This window comes from Prionailurus bengalensis, chromosome B4 (assembly GCF_016509475.1).
Source record: "Prionailurus bengalensis isolate Pbe53 chromosome B4, Fcat_Pben_1.1_paternal_pri, whole genome shotgun sequence".
Classification (NCBI taxonomy): domain Eukaryota; kingdom Metazoa; phylum Chordata; class Mammalia; order Carnivora; family Felidae; genus Prionailurus; species Prionailurus bengalensis.
Window position 1 is genome coordinate 125,074,975 of NC_057358.1, and position 19,453 is coordinate 125,094,427.

Consider the following 19,453-nt stretch of genomic DNA (forward strand, 5'->3'; position numbering starts at 1 on the left):
GAAGCGGCCATTGGAGGACGGAAAACAACCAGGAGGTAGGACGAGGGCACATGGACAAAGGCAATGCTTTTCCTCTTCTAGAAGCCATACAGCTGCCCGAGACCATGGAGCTGGGCCCAGGGCTGCCCACAGCCATACAGCTGCCCGAGACTGCGGGGCCGGGCCCAGGGCTGCCCGTGCTACACGGCACAGGGGAAGAGGGCCAAGGTCTGAGCTCTGGCATGTGTGCACTTGTGTGCCGAGCTGTGGAAAACCTGGAAGCTTTAGCTTCGAAGAGGCAGCTGCCCTTACTTCCCACAAAGCGATGCCTCCACAGCTCCCCACCCAGCGCTGACAACCTCGGATATAAAGTGCCAAACACAAGCTGCCCAACACGGCCCGGCCCATCCACGCGAGAAAGCAAACCACAGACGCGTCGTTCCACTTTTCCACTGTGTTAAAGAAGGACTGAATTACAAATGTTAAAATCAGAAGGAACTTTGGGGGCCAGCTGGGCCACTGTTTCCCAAAGTGAGTTCCTTAGGAGTTTCTCTCAAAGGGTTAAGTTTGGGCTTGGTCCACACTCTCCTCTTGGAGACTCACAGTGCATGCTGCCTACGCCTTAATGCAGCTCAACACAGGCAGGCAGGCAGGCGATCTAAGTTAATTTTGGCTCTTCTGACATTTGAATAGAACGGCTGGACTCCACCACTGGCAGCCTGAAGACGGGCGAGCTGGAGAACAAGCCTCATTGGCTTACCTGCTTATCACTGCCAAGACGGGGCGAGTGAAATGGAGAAGAAAGTTAAGCAGCTCAGGAAGTGGAAGGAGAGAGCCAAAATATACAAAATCACTTAGGTTCTTAAGCTTTTAGGGGTGGCAAGGCTCCTTGAGGACCCAGTGGAAGGTAAGGATGGCCTCCCCCAGAAAAATACTCCTGTGTACCAGCAGGACACCTGGCACACAGCTTCAGGGAGCGGTCACTAACTGCCCCTCCCTCCGCTCTCGGACCCGCACAGACTCCACTTCAGTGGCCGCGCGAAGGGCTCCCGGCACTCCAGGACAGGGTAGAAAAGTACTTTCCAATAGGCTTTCTTCCAAGACTAAAGAACAAAAAGTTTATTTAATTGACCATCTACCTACATATTGATCGATCGATCAGTAGGAACCAAGAAAAAAAGCAGAAGCGTATCCCTGCGGGGTTAGGAACTAAAAAGAAAAACGCCTGGGGTGCCCGGGTGTCTCAGTCGGTTAAGCATCTGACTCTTGATTTTGGCTCAGGTCATGATCTCACAGTTCACGAGTTCGAGCCCTGAGTCAGGCTCTGTGCTGCTGACTGTGCAGAGCCTGCTTGGGATTCTCACTCTCTCTCTGGCCCTCCCCCACTCTTGTGTGCATTCTCTCTCAATAAATGAATAAACATTAAAAAAAGAAAAGAAAAGCTCCTGGCCCTCTGGGTGATTCGAAAAGCCACCATGTCTGGTTTAGGCTGGGTTCAGACTCCCCGCACAGCTCACACAGCAGAGCCTGGCCACTCAGCTCCCAGGGAAAGGAGGGCAGCATCCGGAGCCAGCACACTGTCCTTGGCCCCTCTGGGCCAGCAGTGCAGCCGTCACCTCGTGGCCTGAGAGGCGTGGCTGTGTTTATCTACTCGCCAACGGAAAAGCCAAGTGGTAGGAAAATTAGAACCTCGATCTGAGTGCTTTAGCCGTTCGAACCAGGAGGTTCAAGTGCTTCCAGCTCCGGCTGGGAATGCTGTCTGCGGCTACTGCCCTTGTAATGAACTAGGCCTCATCAGGCAGCAGAGGGATGAGCCACAGCCCCGAAGGCCGTGGAGCCGGGGCTTTGATGCAGGTCACATGGAAATGCCCGAGCGGCTGAGGTGCACTCTGGACGGCCTGTGCCAGCTCACACAGATGCTGACAATGGAGGACACAGAGGCTCTGAGGTTTGTGGAGAAGCACATCACGGCGTCTCAAGCACAAACGTCCTACCATCTGTCAATAAAAAAATCTAGTGCGTGAACAAACTTTGAAGCCCAGATGGTTCTCTCAGGAACAGAAAGCCAGGGAATTCCGGGAGCTAATGGAGGCTAAGAGAGAGGCAGTCGGGAGAGGGCAGGGGTAGGGGTGGAGGGAGGGATGAAGTGACAGCAGGCACCTTCCTTTCCCCTCTCCTAACACTCCCAGCGGCTCACAATCAAATTAGGCAGGAAACGGAAATGGGATTTCAAAGTGCCTTCTAGTCTCATCACGAACCCGGGCCACACCGCCGGCGGCCGGGGACGAGCAGCCGGTGACTTCCAGGCAGGCGTGGACGACTTCAAACCGCAACCCTCCCGCATGCCGCACGGGGCTCAGCTCTGGCTTTTCGGCTTCATTCTCTACTGTCAGCACTTGAGGTACACTTCTGCCTGAACGGGGTCCACTGCTTGGCCTCGAGGTGTTTGAAAAGCAACACCCTCAAGAAAATGAGCGCCCTTGCTCCACTTTTCCAAACAAGATAAATTCTGCACTCCTACTTCCATTCTGTGCATCTGCTGATCAACTAGTCTCTCTCTGTGCCATCATCCAGAAATCACGTCTGCAGTGTTCATGAGACAAGGCTCCCCGGGGCTCACGGACACCGGCAGCGGGAGGTGAAGGGACTCGGAGCAGCCACGGCATCAACTCAACGTGGGCAAGACGGTCTGAAGAGAGGACGCCGTCTTCTTAAAATATAAACATTCATGAGGCCGAAATGCAATTTGTTAAATTGATTCAAAAGAGGCTTAAAGCCTCGTTTATTGATCACGAACTGACGGGACGGTTAGTTTCCAGAAGAGCCGCAGCACTGCTGGCCACATACCTCTCGGCTCCAAAGGGGAAGCAGAGTGTGCTTCCAAGACCACAGCGAGTCTACACCGGACTGACGGCTTTAACATTCGAAGGCTGGGCCAACAGACAAGAGGCCCTCAGCACGCGCACCGGGACCTAACGGGAAAAGTCTCCCCGCAGACACTTCATCTTTTATTCATATACACAGTCTGTTCATGGGTGGGCACGCCTCTGGGCTCCCCATGGTGGGAACTGCAAAACGCATTACTTTTCAACCACAACCCAAACACCGGCGGCTAAGAAGGGGGCCCGCTGCCCAGGGATCCCAGCGTGGTGGGGCTCCATGGGACCCCCTGGGAGAGGGGACCCCCCGGAGGGACGGGTTCAGCAGGAGAGGCAAAGGCCCACAAGACCCAAAGTGGAGTGCAGCCTTACCTTTGAACCATGTCTGCTACGGAGGATAAAAAGCTGTCCATGCTTTGGGAAAACATCTCTGCTCCCTTCTTGAAAAAGTTAATCTGAAAGACAGAAGTGTGATGCCGTGAAAGTCCTCTAGGAAAGGAGACGGATGAGCTCACTCGGTGCGGGACTGGCAGCACCGGGGGCGGCGACACTGCCCCCCTCCACACCCCCGCGTGCCCGTGGTGCCTCATGCGCCTCCGCTGAGCTCAGCGGGCCAGCAGGGTTCCTCCCGAAGCCCCAAGTGCGCTGCAGAATGGGGGCGGTGAGACCCGGCTCTCTCGCCGAGAGACTGTCAACATCGGGGACAATGTAAGTCGCTGCTTGGCACAGACCACACGTGGGTGCATCAGCAGTTGCTACTGACAAGTAGTCTTGATGTTCTCGCCATTGGCTGCTTTCCTCTGTGAATTCTAGACAGAGAGTTTCTTGGGGGCAAGAGGTAGGTCTCCACCTCTGCGTCTCCAGGACCTACACTGGTGTGTGACAAATGATGTGCACAGCGCCAGCAAGAGGCCGACGGGCACTTGACGCCGCACGGCAGGAGGTTCTCCGGGGAGAGAAGCGCACCTCAGGGCCACCAGCTGACCCCATTCACCGAGCCATGTGCAGCTCGGAACGCAAGCTGACAGATAATCCAGCTGAGACACCGAGAAGGGGAAACTGGACTGATGACCCTTAAAAGGCCCTTCCAGCCTCGGGGTGCCTGGATGGCTCAGTCGGTTAAGCGTCCGACTTCAGCTCAGGTCATGATCTCGAGGTTTGTGAGTTCAAGCCTCACATCGGGCTCTGTGCTGCCAGCTCGGAGCCTGGAGCCTGCATCAGATTCTGTGTCTTCCTCTCTCTCTGCCCCTCCCCTGTTCACACTCTCTCAAAAATAAATAAACGTTAAAAAATAAAATAAAATAAATTTTAAAAAGGCCCTTTCAGCCTTGAGGTCAACCCAAAAGATGCAGCCGAGCTCTGGCCCCGAACAGGCGCTTGACACAAGCAGGGTCCCTTCCTGCTCCCCACGTGCTAGATGGATGCTCTCTCAGCCCAGGGGAGAGTGGCCCCAGGAGACCTCAGTCTCCTTTGAAAATAAGATTATAAGTGCTGGCTTTCGGGGAACCAAAAGAAGGAATGCCTACTTCCCGTGAGTCCCAGGTATTCACTGCCCAGAAAGTCCGGGTTGCCTGTCAAACCTTGAAGGGCAGGGGTAGGGGGAAGACGGGACCGTCCAGTGCACTGCTGACATGTGTAACCAACCTGCCCCAGAGCTACAGTTTCCACTTCTTTCTATGGCAAGGGCTTTAAAAAACTCTCAATACTGGGTATGAACTCCATTTTACATGCCTGGTAAGAGACAGGTAACAGTTGCAAAGCCACATCATGAAAAAAAAAGACATGCAGTTTGCATGAGGGTATTTTCTCACACTTTGTCCCAGCTCATGTGTCTGATCTGGAAGCTGCCTCTGCCCTGGAAGGTGGGCAGAGAACTTGACCTCACATCCCAGTGAGGCTGGCAGGCACTGTCGGGACAGTTCTGACGTGTTTACACCCTGGGGAGGTATGCGACCCCACGTCCTTAGTTTTCACGGTACAAAAACAGAGGATGATCGCCATTATCCTGACACAAGGTGATAACGCAGGAAGCTACTCTGGCCCCATGATCTTTTAATCATACAGAGATCAACACGGTAAATGCCATTCTGGATCTCGGAAACATCAGTCTGTTAAATGAGCTTTCTGCATTTCTAAGGACACAGCAGCACAGTGGCTTTCCTCTCCTTCCCCTCTCTGAACTCTTGGAATTAATTCCATGTCTTAGCTCCCCTGCTACTCTGTAAGCTCCTAGGGCAGGGACTCAGGCAGCCCCTAAAACGATCTGATTAAATGAATGAATGAAAAGGAAGGAGAAGATACTGGCGTCTACAGTCACCTTTCCTAGCACCTACCCTGTAAATACTAGAGTTCATTTGGTGTTCTCATAAACTTGGATGCAGCTTACAAAACCTCAGTTTGTTTCCAGGCATGACGACTAATCACGATTTCAGTGCAAACCTACTGAACAAGGGCCAGGGAAGACAGAAGTAAAGCCAAACCACTTGCACTGACAGGGGTGGTGCTGAGAAGCTGGATTCAGCCCAACGTCATCCAAAGACCTGGTGTGCCTGTGTGAACGACAGGAAGTACAGCGGCCACATGACCGGCAGCGAACGGAGGTAGATGCTGCGTAGACACACATGGCTTTAAAGGGGCCGATGAGGCAGAAGGAATGCCTTGGAATTGCCCAAAAGATTCACGGGGTTAGACGACAACTGGTCTATGCGAGACAGCCAAGTCTGCAGCAAGATTTGAGGTCTGCAAGGGGAGGGGCTGTCTGGTCTTCTGTCCCGAAATCTGGATACTTTCCACGTGAAAAACGAAACCATGCCATCCTCAATCCTCAAAACTGCTGCTGTGGCCACCCAGTGACGTGTGCTCTGCTCCACAGCCGGGCCCCCTCGGCCCTGCAGCAGCATTCGCTTAGCGCGGGCCGGGAGAAGCGGCGTGGTCCTCAAGGTGACACACCGGAACCCAGCCGGGAACAAGTCCACCCTTCAGGCCTTGCGAGGCCCCTCCCCTAACTGACCAGGCTCTGTAAACACTAACTGATCAGGCCCGCAGCCATTCATCTCTCTGAGGCTCTCGGGCCAGGACCCTGTCTGACCCTGGGCCTCTAAGTCCATAGGCAAGGACCATCAATCCAGGAAGGACAGACGTGACAGGAGGCATTAATTAGAGCAAAGGCAGTACCGATGTTCCCTCACAAAGCCGGGACGTCCTCTAGGGCAGAGGTGTAAAACTCGAAGGAGAGAGGAGGGCACAGGAGAATGGATGAGAACACATCGTGAGGAAGCTGGATGGCTACAGAGGGTCTGCTGAGGGCTGGAGCCCGGAGTCCACAGCCCACGAATGGACAGGGCTGGTTTTTGGTTCAACCCAGCTTCACTCAGGTGTCACAGAAAGGTTAGAGTGCTCTATTTAAGCACCACCTCCGAAGGCAGAAGCTGACTTTAGTTACCTCGCCATTCAACAACGTAACAACCACATTAAGAAGACAGATACTTGAGGGGCGCCTGGGTGGCTCAGTCGGTTGAGCGTCTGACTTGGGCTCAGGTCACGGTCTCACTTTCATGGGTTTGAGCCCCGCGTCGGACTCTGTGCTGAGAGCTCAGAGCCTGGAGCCTGCTTCAGATTCTGTGTCTCCCTCTCTCTCTCTCTGCCCCTCCCCTGCTCGCGCTCTGTTCCTGTCTCTTAAAAAAATAAAACGTTAAAAAAATTTTTTTTAATAAAAGACAGATAATTGAGCCTGAATGCTTAAAGATCCTCTCTTGTTCCCCTCTCCCCTGAATACTACTGATGCTGTGTTTTTAAAAACAGATCCATTTTTTAAATGTATTAAAAAACAAAAGATGCTCACGTGTGTGGAATTTAAAATCTTTTTTTTTTTTTACATTTATTTATTTTTGAGAGACAGAGACAGAGCACAAGTCGGGGAGGGGCAGAGAGAGGAGGAGACAGAATCCGAAGCAGGCTCCAGGCTCTGAGCTGACAGCACAGAGCCTGATGCGGGGCTCAAACTCACAAACCGCGACATCATGACCTGAGGCGAAGTCGGACGCTTAACTGACTGAGCCACCCAGGCGCCCCAACACACGTGTGGAGTTATAAAAAGTTGCCGACTTTTTTTCTTCCCAACATTCTGCTTCCCGACATCCCCTTCCGTTCCTAGACTGTCAGCGGAAAGAAGATTCGCGGGTGTGTTTCCCACATGCCGGAGGGAGGTGCTGGAGCCCATGTAAGTGGGGCTGAAGCAGGGCAGGGAGGGAGGGGGGCGGTGCCCCTGGCCTCACACACATACCCACTCCGGTCCCCACCAGGCTAGAACCCTGCCCCTCACGCCACCTTAGACTCCCGGCACACAAAGGTTCAGTGGACCACTAACTGGGCGGGGAGAAGTCAATATACCCTCAACAGAGACCTCAGCAAGCAGTGGCGACATTTCACCACGACCCAGATGCCAAGGGTGCCAGCAATAACCTCAGCAATGAGAACAGCCCAAGCGAGCGTGACCCCCCCCCCCACACACAGCAGCAGAGGGATGTGCGGGGTCTCGAGCCGGAGGCCCACCTCCACCGACCTGAGCGGTCAGCTGCTTCTCAGAACAGCAGACCGTGCCTGGCTTTCACTTGGCTCAGAGACAAAGGGCCAGGCCAGCCTCCCCCGCCACGGGAGGCCTGGGATCAAGGCCACCACTTCCCCGGGCGTACAGCCTATCGAGTCCCGCTAACGATGAGCCAGCCCACCTGGAAGCTCTCCAGGTGCTGAACCTACGGGAGGCTCCGGGGAGGTGGTGCATCCGTGTTTCTTTGGTTTCTCCTAAACACTACCTCAGCAGGAACGCCAAGCTGCCCTCCCCAGCCGGCTCAGGTCTTAGCCCTCAGGGGAAGGGAACGGCCTACCTGTCCGTGGGCGAAGCCTATCATGGGCTCCATCATGGCCACGCGCTTTCTGTACTGCAGCGCGTTGAGGGCACAGTAGTACTGAAGGGAAGAAAGGTGCTGCTTCCGCCGTGCAGCCGCCACCTCCTTCACAACATCGGTCTTCACCTGAGGAGAGGTGGGAGGAAAATGTCGGCTCGTCTAACGGACATGGCAATTCTAGAAGAGCACGAAGCTTCGAAAATGTCCCTTTATTCACAAAACCCATTTCTGTGACAAATACAATAAAACCCAGATAAGGTTCCACCTTATGCTTTATTTATTTTTTTAATGTAATTTTTTTTGAGGGGGCGGGGAGAGAAAGAGAATCCCAAGCAGGCTCTGCACTCAGCACGGAGCCCCACGAGGGCCTCGATCTCACAACCTAAAGTCATGACCTGAGCGGAAATCAAGCATTGAATGCTTAGCTGACTGAGCCACCCAGGCTCACCCCTGCCTCACGTTCTAAAACTCTAAATTAAAAATACCAAAGTCCTGGCATCTTTGTGCTTGCGAGGCTGCACTGGGGTGAAGCCAATTCCTGTCTGCTGGCAGGACTACAAAGCGCTGTGATCCTTTGGGAAAACAATATGGCGGCGTGCACTGAAAGCCACCAACATTTTAGTTCACTCATAAGATTGTATTCCAAGGAAATAATTTAGCTCAAGGAAATTATGTAATGGAAGTAAAAAGTCACATGTGTTAAAAAAAGTTCCATATCATCTATAATACCAAAAATCTTGAGTTAAAGAATCAGAGTGGGGGCACCTGGGTGGTTCAGTTGGTTAAGCGTCTGACTTCAGCTCAGGTCATGATCTCACAGTTTGTGAGTTCAAGCCCCACATCAGCTCACTGCTGTCAGCACAGAGCCTACTTTGGTTCCTCTATCCCCCTCTCTCCCTGCCCTTCCCTCGCCTCACACTCTCTTTCTCAAAAATAAAGTAAACATTAAAAAAAAAAAAAAAAAAAAAAGAATCAGAGTCAACACCCAGGGCAAGAAATTGAAGTGACCTGAATACATATGAGGAACCATATGTGGAAATCACTGAAATTTTACAAAGGTTCCAAGCTGGTGTTTAATAAACCAGTTTGAAAAGCTAGAACAGGGAGACAGAAGTCTACTTATAAGATTCAGAATAAATAATTTAAAAATTTATGTATATGAAAGAAGAGAAAGGATTCATCAAGATGCTCTCACTGCCACAAATTCACAACAGGAAACTAGAAAAGGAGCTTAAGCAAATGATGTGAAAAACAAAATGTAAGGTAGGTACTCTTACCTTTTCATTCTCCTTTTTTTTTGGAAGCCTGCTATATTTTGCCATCGAGAGGTCATGCTCTAAAAACAAAGGCGTTTAAAAAATTTTTTTTAATGTTTATTTATTATGAGAGACAGGGAGAGACACAGCATGAGCACGGGAGGGGCAGTCAGACAGGGAGACACAGAATCCGAAGCAGGCTCCAGGCCCCGAGCTGTCAGCACAGAGCCCGACGCGGGCCTTGAATTCACAGACCACGAGATCGTGACCTGAGCTGAAGTCGGACGCCTCAACCGACCGAGCCACCCAGGCGCCCCAAAATAAAGGCAGTTTAGCACGCAGATAAGTTGAAAGGCAAGAGCATTTGGTCAGCACGTCCGCCCACACGCATGCCACACCCACACTAAACCCACGCACCAAGAACAGAGAGGATGCCTACCTACCATTACTGGCGAGTCCAAAAAGATCCTTTAAAGTGCTTACTTCTGAATGAGAAAAACAAAACAAAACAAAACATCTTAGAGCAAAGAAAAATAAAACGCACCCACCCAGAGCTCTGCGCTTCCCCAAGAAAATAGAAGTACATGCATGGTAGGAGGCAGGCTCTGTGGGCACCTCCTCAGGGCCTCCGCCCTCACGAGGCACCGCCCTGTGGGCTCGGAATCCCGGTCTGACAGGAGCTGGTGGCTTCGGCTGCCTCCCATACCTGGTGACCCTGACTGCTCCTAGGGCCACTTGTCTTAGACAGCATCCAGGGATCTGTGAAGCAGGGGGCACTGTGGGGACGTGGGCTGGAATGTGTGGTGGCCAGGTACTATTCATGAGACCTGGAGTATACGCCTAAGCTCATATTCTCCAGCCCCTAAAAAGAGCGTTTTAATACAGCTTTCCTCAGAATATCCTGACAGTACCCAGAACCTAGAAATGTCCTGTTGCTGCCATTGTAACGTCTGGCAAGGCCACCATTAATAAAGGAATACGAGGTACTTGTTTTAACGAAAAACTCTGGAGCAATCTAGTATATGGTACCTGTGACAAGCCAACAGACATCACTATTACCCCACGTGGGTGCCACAGCCATCATCACGCACAGACAGGCCTAACAAAGTCCAAGACCAAAAACACGAAGAGACAGATGAGGGTGATGCTGTCCAAGGTTACAAACTTAAAAACACAGAGACATCTACAAGAAAGCAATACTTTGCACAACTCCAGAACAATCCAGTTTTGCTTCATCAAAGGAAATCGTTTTCACATCACATCTTTTATGCCGCTTTTCAGTTTGCCTCAAAATTCCCTCACAGCTTTTAAATCTCTCTTCACGTTATTCTTACCCTTTCTGGAATCAGAATGCTTTCTGCCTTTGTTGGGTTTCATCTCCCTTTCTCTCTCTCTCCCCTTTTACTTCCTACTGGAGCTGTGTTGGGGTTTTCCCTTACGGGGTTAAATAACTTCGTTAAGATCTTTAGTGTTTTCTTCATTCAGATTGGTGCGTAAATGAAAAAGGCATTAAAACCTAAGATAAAAATGGGGCGCCTGGGTGACTCAGTCAGCTAGGCGGCCCACTTCGGCTCAGGTCATGATCTCAGGGTTCACGAGTTCGAGCCCCGCGTCGGGCTCTGTGCTGACAGCTTAGAGGAGGGGGCCTGCTTTGGATTCTGTGTCTCCCTCTCCCTCTGCCACTCCCCTGCTCACGCTCTGACTCTGACTTTCAATAATAAATAAACATTAACAAAAACAAAAACAAAAAACCTAAGATAAAAACCACTAAGCAGAGAGGAGGCCGAATTCTAATCTGTTTCTCAGGCTGACTCAAGTATGACCCAGGCCAAACACTTCAAACCTACGTGTTGGTGTCGTCAGAAAAGGTTACTTTGATACTTTGATACTCTAAGATACTCTCTAAGACAGATAACTCTGTTTTCATAGCTTCTCGGTTTACTACCACTAGATAGTTTTATTGTCTTAAAAAAACAAAAGAAAACAAACGCCATCCCAGGCAAATACTACTAATCCACACCTGAGCCATTCAGGATTAAGGAAGGCCCCGGTCATTGCTGCTGCTGGGCACCCCCAGCTGGGGGCTCACTGGTCTGACAACACAGGTCTCCAGGGTGATTATTTTCTATCTAAAGCACTTGGAGTTTGGTTCTTAAATGGTATCTCCACACATTTCTACTGATTGTATTTAGAGGAAATCTTTATGAAACAAGGCACTCAATAAGGCTTTCAGTTCGTATTGGATGATCAGCACGCAACCACATTTAGATTTGGAATTTCATGCAATTATAGATGAGCAACACCAAAAACACTAAAAGTCTTTCTCAAGCAAGGTTTCTCTTGACACAAGGTAACTGACATGCCATTTACTGTTCTTCTGTCAAGTCTCAGTGCTGTCAAGCTGCCCTGGGGCAAAGTTGATCCCAATCCTCCCCCTGCCCCCTATAGCCTCATATGACATGATCACAGGGAATCTCCAAGTGAAGGGTGAAAAGAACATCGTCTCTAAGATTTACTGCATCTTTTTTGCCTAAACAGATTTAACACTTTAAGGTGTTATATTTTTAAAGAGGAAGTACCATACTGAACAGATCTCTTAGTACTCAGGTTTAGACTTTTTTGGCCACTGACTTTTGTACTAGTGTTCTAGAAAATATAATTCTTCAATCTCGAAGCAATGACTATTTTCAAGGATATAAAGAGCAAAAAGACTACAAAGTTTGGATTCCTTTTTGTAACATCCAACTACATTTTTTCAAGATTATTTTTTTATATCCATATTTTGACTAACTTGATTTCCAAGAGATATAAAATTATTCTAAGGTTTTTAGTTGAAGAACCAAAACTAGTCAAAAAGGGCAGCCAGGCTCTCTGAACCAGTCTCAGATACACCCACCCACTAAACTGTGAGCTCCAGGAGAACAGGGAGCTGGTCTGCCTTGTTCACAGAGTCCAGCACAGGTAAAGCATGGTCCCTGCCCTCCTTCCCTGAGCCACCCTCTTTCCATTCCAAAGCACTCATGGCTCCCCAGGAACAGCATGCCTTTACAAATGCTCCCAACCAGTAATATTAGCCTTGCCATCTCTGTCTCTTTGGTAATCTCTCAAAACCCAGCACAGAGATCACCTTCTCCAGGAAGCCCTCTCTGGCACCCAAAAATCAAAAGGGCAATCACACCTTTCTGTGTATATTTATTCTTTGTACCTCTCTGTCCTGCTGCCCTACTCACATGATGTTACGATTGTTTCCAAGTCTGTTTTCTCATTAGCCCGTAACTTCCTTTAGGGGAGCTAAGAACATAGTGGGAATTCAATAAAAGTTAGCTAAACTGAAGTGCTGAATAAAAGGAGGGCATTTCTCAATGATGCACGTATTTAAAGAAATTAGTACAGTCAGAAGTATCATGAAATGAACTGATATTTTGAAGGTAACTGGCACTGAACTCAGGAACATTACCTGTGAGATCCTTTTCTCGAAACTGTATAATAGGTAGAACCATTGTGTCTGCCAACTGTTTAGCCAGCTCTGTATGAAGAACATTAAGCTGAAAAAAAAAAAAAAAAGAAATCTTGCTGAAAAAAAATTATACCCACTATTATGGCAGCTATCTGATTTCCGCACAGGATCACATTGAACACTTCCACGTGGCTAGAATTCAGGTACACTTCCTTAGCAAATAAACACCCTTCATTTAAGCCGCAAATGATCCAGGTCTAGAGGTACTAAAACTAAATGCAAGTTTGCAACTGACCTGGCATCAGTTAGGTTTGCTAAAGGAGTTTCTGAGCTGAGCCCATGTTGTGGTCTGTTTACTGTGCCGACCCTGGTTCTATGTTCCCAGTCGGAGCCACACCGGCTGGAGGAGACCGCTTTCGTGTACTTGCAGCAAACATAGGTCACCACAAGCGCTCAGCTCTGGTCACACTTTACCAGGCCACCGTGAGCTCTCTCCCTCTCAGATGGGGCCAAGGTCATGCCTGAAAGACCAGCCTGCTGGGAGCCTACTAACCCTAAAACCACAGCAGCTACGGGCCTGGAAATTGTTCTGGAGAAAGAAGGCTCCCCACTGAAACCTCAGATCCCAGGCCTCTGTTCTTCAGAAAAGGATCTTTCAAGAACAAGATAACTGTTCAAATGTGATCTTCCTCACCAAATAATTTTAACGGCCCCTGATTCTTTCTTTCCTTCCGGCTTGTCAGGGCCTTTCTAAATCCTGTCATAAATGGCGTAGGAGAAATAAAGTCATCCACCTCAGCACTACCACTTTTGAATACTTCCTGTGTGCCAGAGTTACATGCTTTGTATCATTTGGTTCTCAGCTACTCTGGGAGCTCGCTTTTATTATAATCACTTAACAGGCAAATTCTCCAAAACCAGACAGCAAAGAGGTGGCATAGCTGGGATTTTCATCCTGGGCTATTGGAATCTGAGCTCCAGACTTTTCCTACTACACCGTGTTGGATACAGAGCCTGTCTTACGTGCTCGCAAAGTTGCCGAAACTTCAAATGTTTTGGTAGTCTAGACATTAGCAATAAATGTAGACGTTACTGAGGATGCTCTGGGATTCCTGTCGGGTGAACAAAGAGAAACCACCCAGCAATCTTTTTTGCCGTACACATTTGGCAAAGTTTCTTTCAGCGGTGATGGCAGTTACATACGAAGCCCCCGTGTACCCAGAGCTCTCCCTCCAACAGATCTGGACCTTTAGGATTGTGCCTCCAGAGGCTGCTTTGAGAAGCTTACGGACAATCGCTTGCCAGGCAGGGGAGCTATGGGCCAAACAGTTAATGTTGTAGCTTTCAGTTAAGCCAAAGCTGGCGGCTTTGTTCTGCTGAGAACACATGAAGACACCATGCCAATAAATGCCACAGGGACAGAATGCGTTAACTATTTCTCTCGAATACCTTCAGTAAAAAAGTACTGTTTTTTTTTTTTTTTTTACTAACAGTTAAGTGAATGAAAGTCACCAAATGTACCTACTATGTGTCTGGCTATGTGCTCAATGCTCTGATAGACATTATCTAATTTAACCTTTACAAAAGCCCAATTAAATGGGCTTTCTTGCCTGCTGCTGCCATTTACAGATGAAGAAACCAAAACTCAGGGAGATTAAGTGGCTTTCCAATGATCATGCACTTCAGGAATGACAAACTTCCTAGCTATTCATTTTCTTCCTCGTTTCTTCTTAAGGATCAAGGGGATTGTGATCAACTTTTGGCCGTGGGGCTTTTGAAAGGTATGGGACGATGGCTTCTAAACACGGCGCCTTCACTCAGGAGAGTGGCAAGAGACCACCTCTTGGCACTCCAGTGTCATCATCCCAAAAATAAGGATAACACCATCTTCCTTGCATGGCTACTGTGAGGACAAAACAGTAACTGGAATAGAAAACACTCAGAGTAGAGAGTTTGGCTGACACATACTCGTTAATGTAATCTAGAATGATGACGACTTCCTGTCTTAGGTGCACTCCATGGAAGCGACCTAGAAACCCTGCCTGTGGGGAAATCAATAAGGACAAAATCTCTGCATGCCTACAACATGGAATGTTTGATTCCAAGGCATTCTATTAAAAATGTAAGCCACATGATTCTCTACTTTTAGTTGGGTTTTTAATTTCTGAGTCAAATGACTTGTCTTGAAAACTTTCAACCTGGTATAGGCCCAGACAGACAAAACCACCTGAAAAGCTACTTAAAAGCTTCCCACCTGAGCTAACAGCTTTCACACATGTAGGTCTCTACACCACGAGGTTTGTTTGAAAGCCCCTTACACTGCCAAGCTTGGGCGGGGCCAGGGGGGACGACGACATGATACTACCTATAAAATCACATTTCCAGCCTTCCAGCCTTTGGGAATGATTCACTCTCTACCAAAAGAATCATCATCCCTGCCCGTGAAAATCTGGTTGTAAGTAAATATTCTAAACTGGAAATCTTGGTTCTGGGGTTTTGACGACTAACCACATTTCCTTAGCAACTGCCTTCTGCTCGGGAAAACACATGACTTCAGTGGGTGGAGTCTGCTCCTTCTCCTCCTGGGTTATTTATTCATAGTTAATTAGGAAACATTCATCTCCTCACCTTCCAAAAAAACTACTTTTTGCTCCCCTCTAATTACTTTTTCCATTTATTCTCCTCTTCTGGAAAAGATACCCATCCATTTTAACATACACTTTGAAGACAGTCAAGGTCATGGGAGAGAGGACGAAGCTTACAAAGAACCGGATGTCATGTTCTCTATTGTATCGCCAGTGCCCAGAACAGCATCTACTAAACAGTGGTGCTCAGTACATGTTTGCTGAACGAATAACACCTTGTTGGTCTGATTTGTTGAATGAACAAAAATGCAATCAGTACAATGTCATGTTAGTTTCTCATTTTATTTTTTTTCATGTTTATGTATTTTGAGAAAGAGAGAAACAGAGCACTGAGCAGGGAAGGGGCAGAGAGAGAGGGAGACACAGAATCCAAAGCAGGCTCCAGGTCTGAGCTGTCAACACAGAGCCTGATTTGAGACTGGAGCTCATGAATCATGAGACCATGACTTGAGCCGAAGTCAGACGCTCAACTGAGCCACCTAGGCGCCCCTCATTTTCTTTATTTTTAAAGTTTATTTACTTTGAGTGAGAGAGAGAGAAAACACACATGAGGGGTGGGGAAGGGGCACAGAGAGAGAAAGAGGATCCCAAGCAGACTCTTTGCTGTCAGTGTGGAGCCTGACATAGGGCTCGATCTCAGAAACTGTGAGATCATGACCTGAGCTGAAGTCGAACGCTTAACTGACTGAGCCACCACAGTGCCCTAGTTTCTCGTTTTATAAACTGAAGACAGTATCTACTTTATATCAGTTAAGTGGCATCTGCATTTTTTATCATGATTTTCTACTATATAAGTATTGCAAACTCCTTGCAAGATGAAATACCAAGTTCATACCAACCCAGTTTTGCAGAAGGTTCTGCCCAGCACCAGTAGCATTTGAACTGGAATGTTTATTACGATGAGAGTTTATGTACTTTTCTCATAACAATACCTGTTCTCCAAAAATATTCATGTATTATATAATATATGTATTATACAATACAGCTATAAGAGCAGTTATGTGAAACCCTTTGTAGTGGGGTGAATTGTGCCCACTCTCCTCCTCCCCCTAAAAACGTCCATCCAGAACATGAATATTTGGAAACAAGGTCTTCGCAGACGTAACGAAGGATCTCCCAGTGAGATCATCCTGGGTTATCCTGGTTGGCCCTGACTCCAATGACAAATGTCCTTATAAGAAGAGAAGACACAGATGGAAGGGGTGAAGTGCAGTGTGGGGAGAAGGCCATGGAAGTCAGAGGGAGAGACTGGACGGATGCAACCATCTGCCAAGGGACACGCAGGGTCACCAGAAGCCGGAAGAAGTCAAGAAGGATTCCCCCTGGGGTCTCTGGAGGGAGCACGGCCCTGACAACAACTTGATTTCATACTTCTGGCCTCCAGAACTGTGAAAGAATAAATTTCTACTGTTTTAAGCCACCGACTTGTAATTTATTACTAGCATCCCGAGAAACTAATACACTCTCCTTAGGAAACTGAATTCTTAGAAATCTTTCATTTGGTCCATCATTCATGTATACCAAAGCCCTTCCCCTCACACCAGAAACAAACGAATCACATACAACCAGTCTTACGAAATGGACCTAGGAAGAGCAACAAGTTGAGTTACCTTCTCAGATATTTAAGGAAGTATCTAAAAATGGAAAGTGGGCCAAAACAAACATGAAAGAAAATTCAAGAAAGAATACAATTTTGCCATGTTGTGATCTTACCTCATCTACCACTTTGGAAAAATAGTGGAGTGTAGAAATTACTTCTTCGTCGCCTTTGCCAAGAGCAAAATTCTAAGACCAGAGAATAAAAGATCCAGGTGTTAACGCTCGGGGCAACGCCCGCGTCACCCACGTTGCGCCGCCCCCCACGCCAGCTCCCACTCTCCTCCCAAGCGCACGTCAAAGCGTCCACGCGCAGAAAAGCGGTGCACTCGCCTTGTCCTACCTCAGCGATGCACTTAATCGCCCCTCCCTGACTGCTGCTTTGTTGGTCACCACCCTTCTCCTGTCTGGATGTAACGGCATCTTTGAGTTTATTTCCTGGTATTGGGTTATTTCCTGGAATCTGATTCATTTGCAGCCCCTCAGACTATAAACTCTCAAGGCAGTGGGTTACTTCTGTGCTAATTAGAAAATATCATACTTTGGGATGATCACCAGTTAGAATTTATCAGTGGAAAGGAAAAGGCAAGACAAAAAATAAATAAATAAGACTGGACTATGGACAAAAAGAAAGAAGGAAATCAAGGTCTCTCTAGGACGCCTTTGGAGAACTCCTTAAAAGAACCCCACTTATGACAGTCCTGAGCGCCCCATCACATGCCACATAAACACCAAGTTACCTGTTTTTCATATGCCAGCAGCTGCTTAGAAAGCTGTTGAGTGGCCAGGCACATCTCATTCTGCAGGGAGAAGAGAAAAGCAGGTAAGATTTGTCCAATACATGTATTTCAGTAATGACCAAAAAAAGAGGTCACCTCAGAGAATCCCTTAAAAGAATGTATGTTTGTGTCTGTAAAATAATAGCGTGTTCAGAAATTATTTGGAAAACAAGACCAAAGCAAATTAAAAGGTTAAAACAGCCTGCATTCCCCCTGCCCGCCAACCATTTGCAAGTTACTGCTCCTTCTGGTCAGTCAGTATAAAAACAATTATATTGTGCCCAATATCCAACAAAGACGTGGTCTTCTCACTGAGGAAGCACACATCAAAAAATTGTTACAAGCATGATGAGAACTGCAAAGGAAATCACGGACATGTTAGGAGGCTCTAACAAGAGGACCCAGATGGTCTCCGAGGAAGAGAGGTTCTAAGCAGACACTGAAGACAGACTAGGAGCCAGCGATGGGAATCAGCTTTCCAGAAGGGACCGGGATGGGGAGAAGATGCACAGTCTGAAGAGCTACGGAACAGAGTAGCTGGAACAAGGGGTGCAGGAGTGGGAGCAAGACAAGGATGGGGTGCAGGCAGTGTGAGGGCACGCAGGCCTACGGTCCAGAGCTAGCCTCGACTCTATGTGCAATGGGAATTTCAACAGCACCGTGACATGATCAGATCCAGCGAACTTAAGACTACTAGGTCAGTAGTGCCGGATGGTAACATGGAAGCACAGCTGTGACATCCCAGGAGGCCTGTTTTGTGCCATTTTTCACTGGCCCCTACTGTTCATCTTCCTCTTCTCCGATTTATCGCTGTAACCTCTGGCAACAGGGCAGTTTTCCACCACTAGCCTCCCACCATCGATGCACTCAGCCCAGAAAGCGTGTCTTACGTTTCTAAAACTCAGTGAAAGCTTGTCTTCAGATTCAGGACTCACTCCTAACAGAGGGGCAGAGCCACAGGGTCTGACCTGGAGAGAATGAGGGGAGGGCACTGGCCAGCCTCAGCCTTAGCCTTCACTTACTTTCTAATTCCCCTGGGCTTACTATTCCTTTAGAGGCAAGGCCTGAACTCTGCAGGAGCTTATTTTCTTTACCGTGGTTCTCCTTTGCAAGCCCCATCAGAGCCCTAATCCTACTTGTTTCAGCCCCCTTTGCTGACAACTAGCCAACCTGTTCATTGACTTCCTTCATCGGCCTCAAGGAACAGTTATTAACAGACCCTGAAACATGGCTCTCTTCTCTTCTTCCCCAGAATAAGATCAAACAAATATAATAAAAGTTCTCAGCTTTGGCAGTCTACCAGCATGCCATCCCTTTCAAAACTATCCAGAGCTGGTGGCCAAGAGCAAGGCAAGTGAGCGCCTGCACCAGCACCAAGCCCTGCACTTAGGGAGGGGCACGCAACAGCTCCCAGCACAAGGCAGGCTCCCAACGAAAGCGTGATGAATGAATGAATGAACAATCAAGGTTAGAAGACTCCTCTAAGTCGCCAGCTTAAAGCAATACTTGGAATCAGGAAGTCGGGAAAATACTTCCTAACCCTACAAGGAAACATCACAAATGGGGAGGGGGCAATAAAATACTGACTGGACAGGCATGAAACAATCAGCCATGAAACACTGCCTGTTGAGCATCTTCAGCAGTGCTGTTTGGAAGGTCAGTGTGCACAGGAACGCAGGTCTTGGCCCACTCTGTGGGCTGAGAGCCTCTTAGATCAGAAAATCCCTTGCTCCTCCTCTTGGAGTTAGTAGCTGAGGCTTTAAGGTCGATTTGCTCAAGCTACTTTGGCATCTGCCTAGGGATAGCATCATGTGCACTGGGATTTGCAGATTCACAGAATCATCCTAACAACAACAACAACTAACACTGACAGCATTTAATCCGTGACAGATGCCACGCTAAGTGGATTCCACGCATTACCTCATTTAATTCTGACAACCCTATAAGGTAGGTTCTGA

At 48.3% G+C, this 19,453-nt stretch overlaps 1 protein-coding gene across 4 annotated transcripts in view; it reads right to left on the reverse strand.

Annotated features, from left to right (window-relative positions):
- The window catches only part of APPL2 (adaptor protein, phosphotyrosine interacting with PH domain and leucine zipper 2), a 54,096-nt gene that overhangs the window by 18,403 nt on the left and 16,240 nt on the right, over positions 1 to 19,453 (reverse strand). For all 4 annotated transcript variants that reach the window (XM_043562391.1, XM_043562393.1, XM_043562392.1 and 1 more), the window contains 7 exons: positions 17,457 to 17,516; positions 16,834 to 16,905; positions 12,476 to 12,563; positions 9,462 to 9,503; positions 9,040 to 9,098; positions 7,742 to 7,888; positions 3,231 to 3,313 (listed from right to left, as the gene is read on the reverse strand). In XM_043562391.1, coding sequence (XP_043418326.1) covers positions 3,231 to 3,313; positions 7,742 to 7,888; positions 9,040 to 9,098; positions 9,462 to 9,503; positions 12,476 to 12,563; positions 16,834 to 16,905; positions 17,457 to 17,516 — 551 coding nt within the window. The remainder of the gene's footprint in view (positions 1 to 3,230; positions 3,314 to 7,741; positions 7,889 to 9,039; positions 9,099 to 9,461; positions 9,504 to 12,475; positions 12,564 to 16,833; positions 16,906 to 17,456; positions 17,517 to 19,453) is intronic.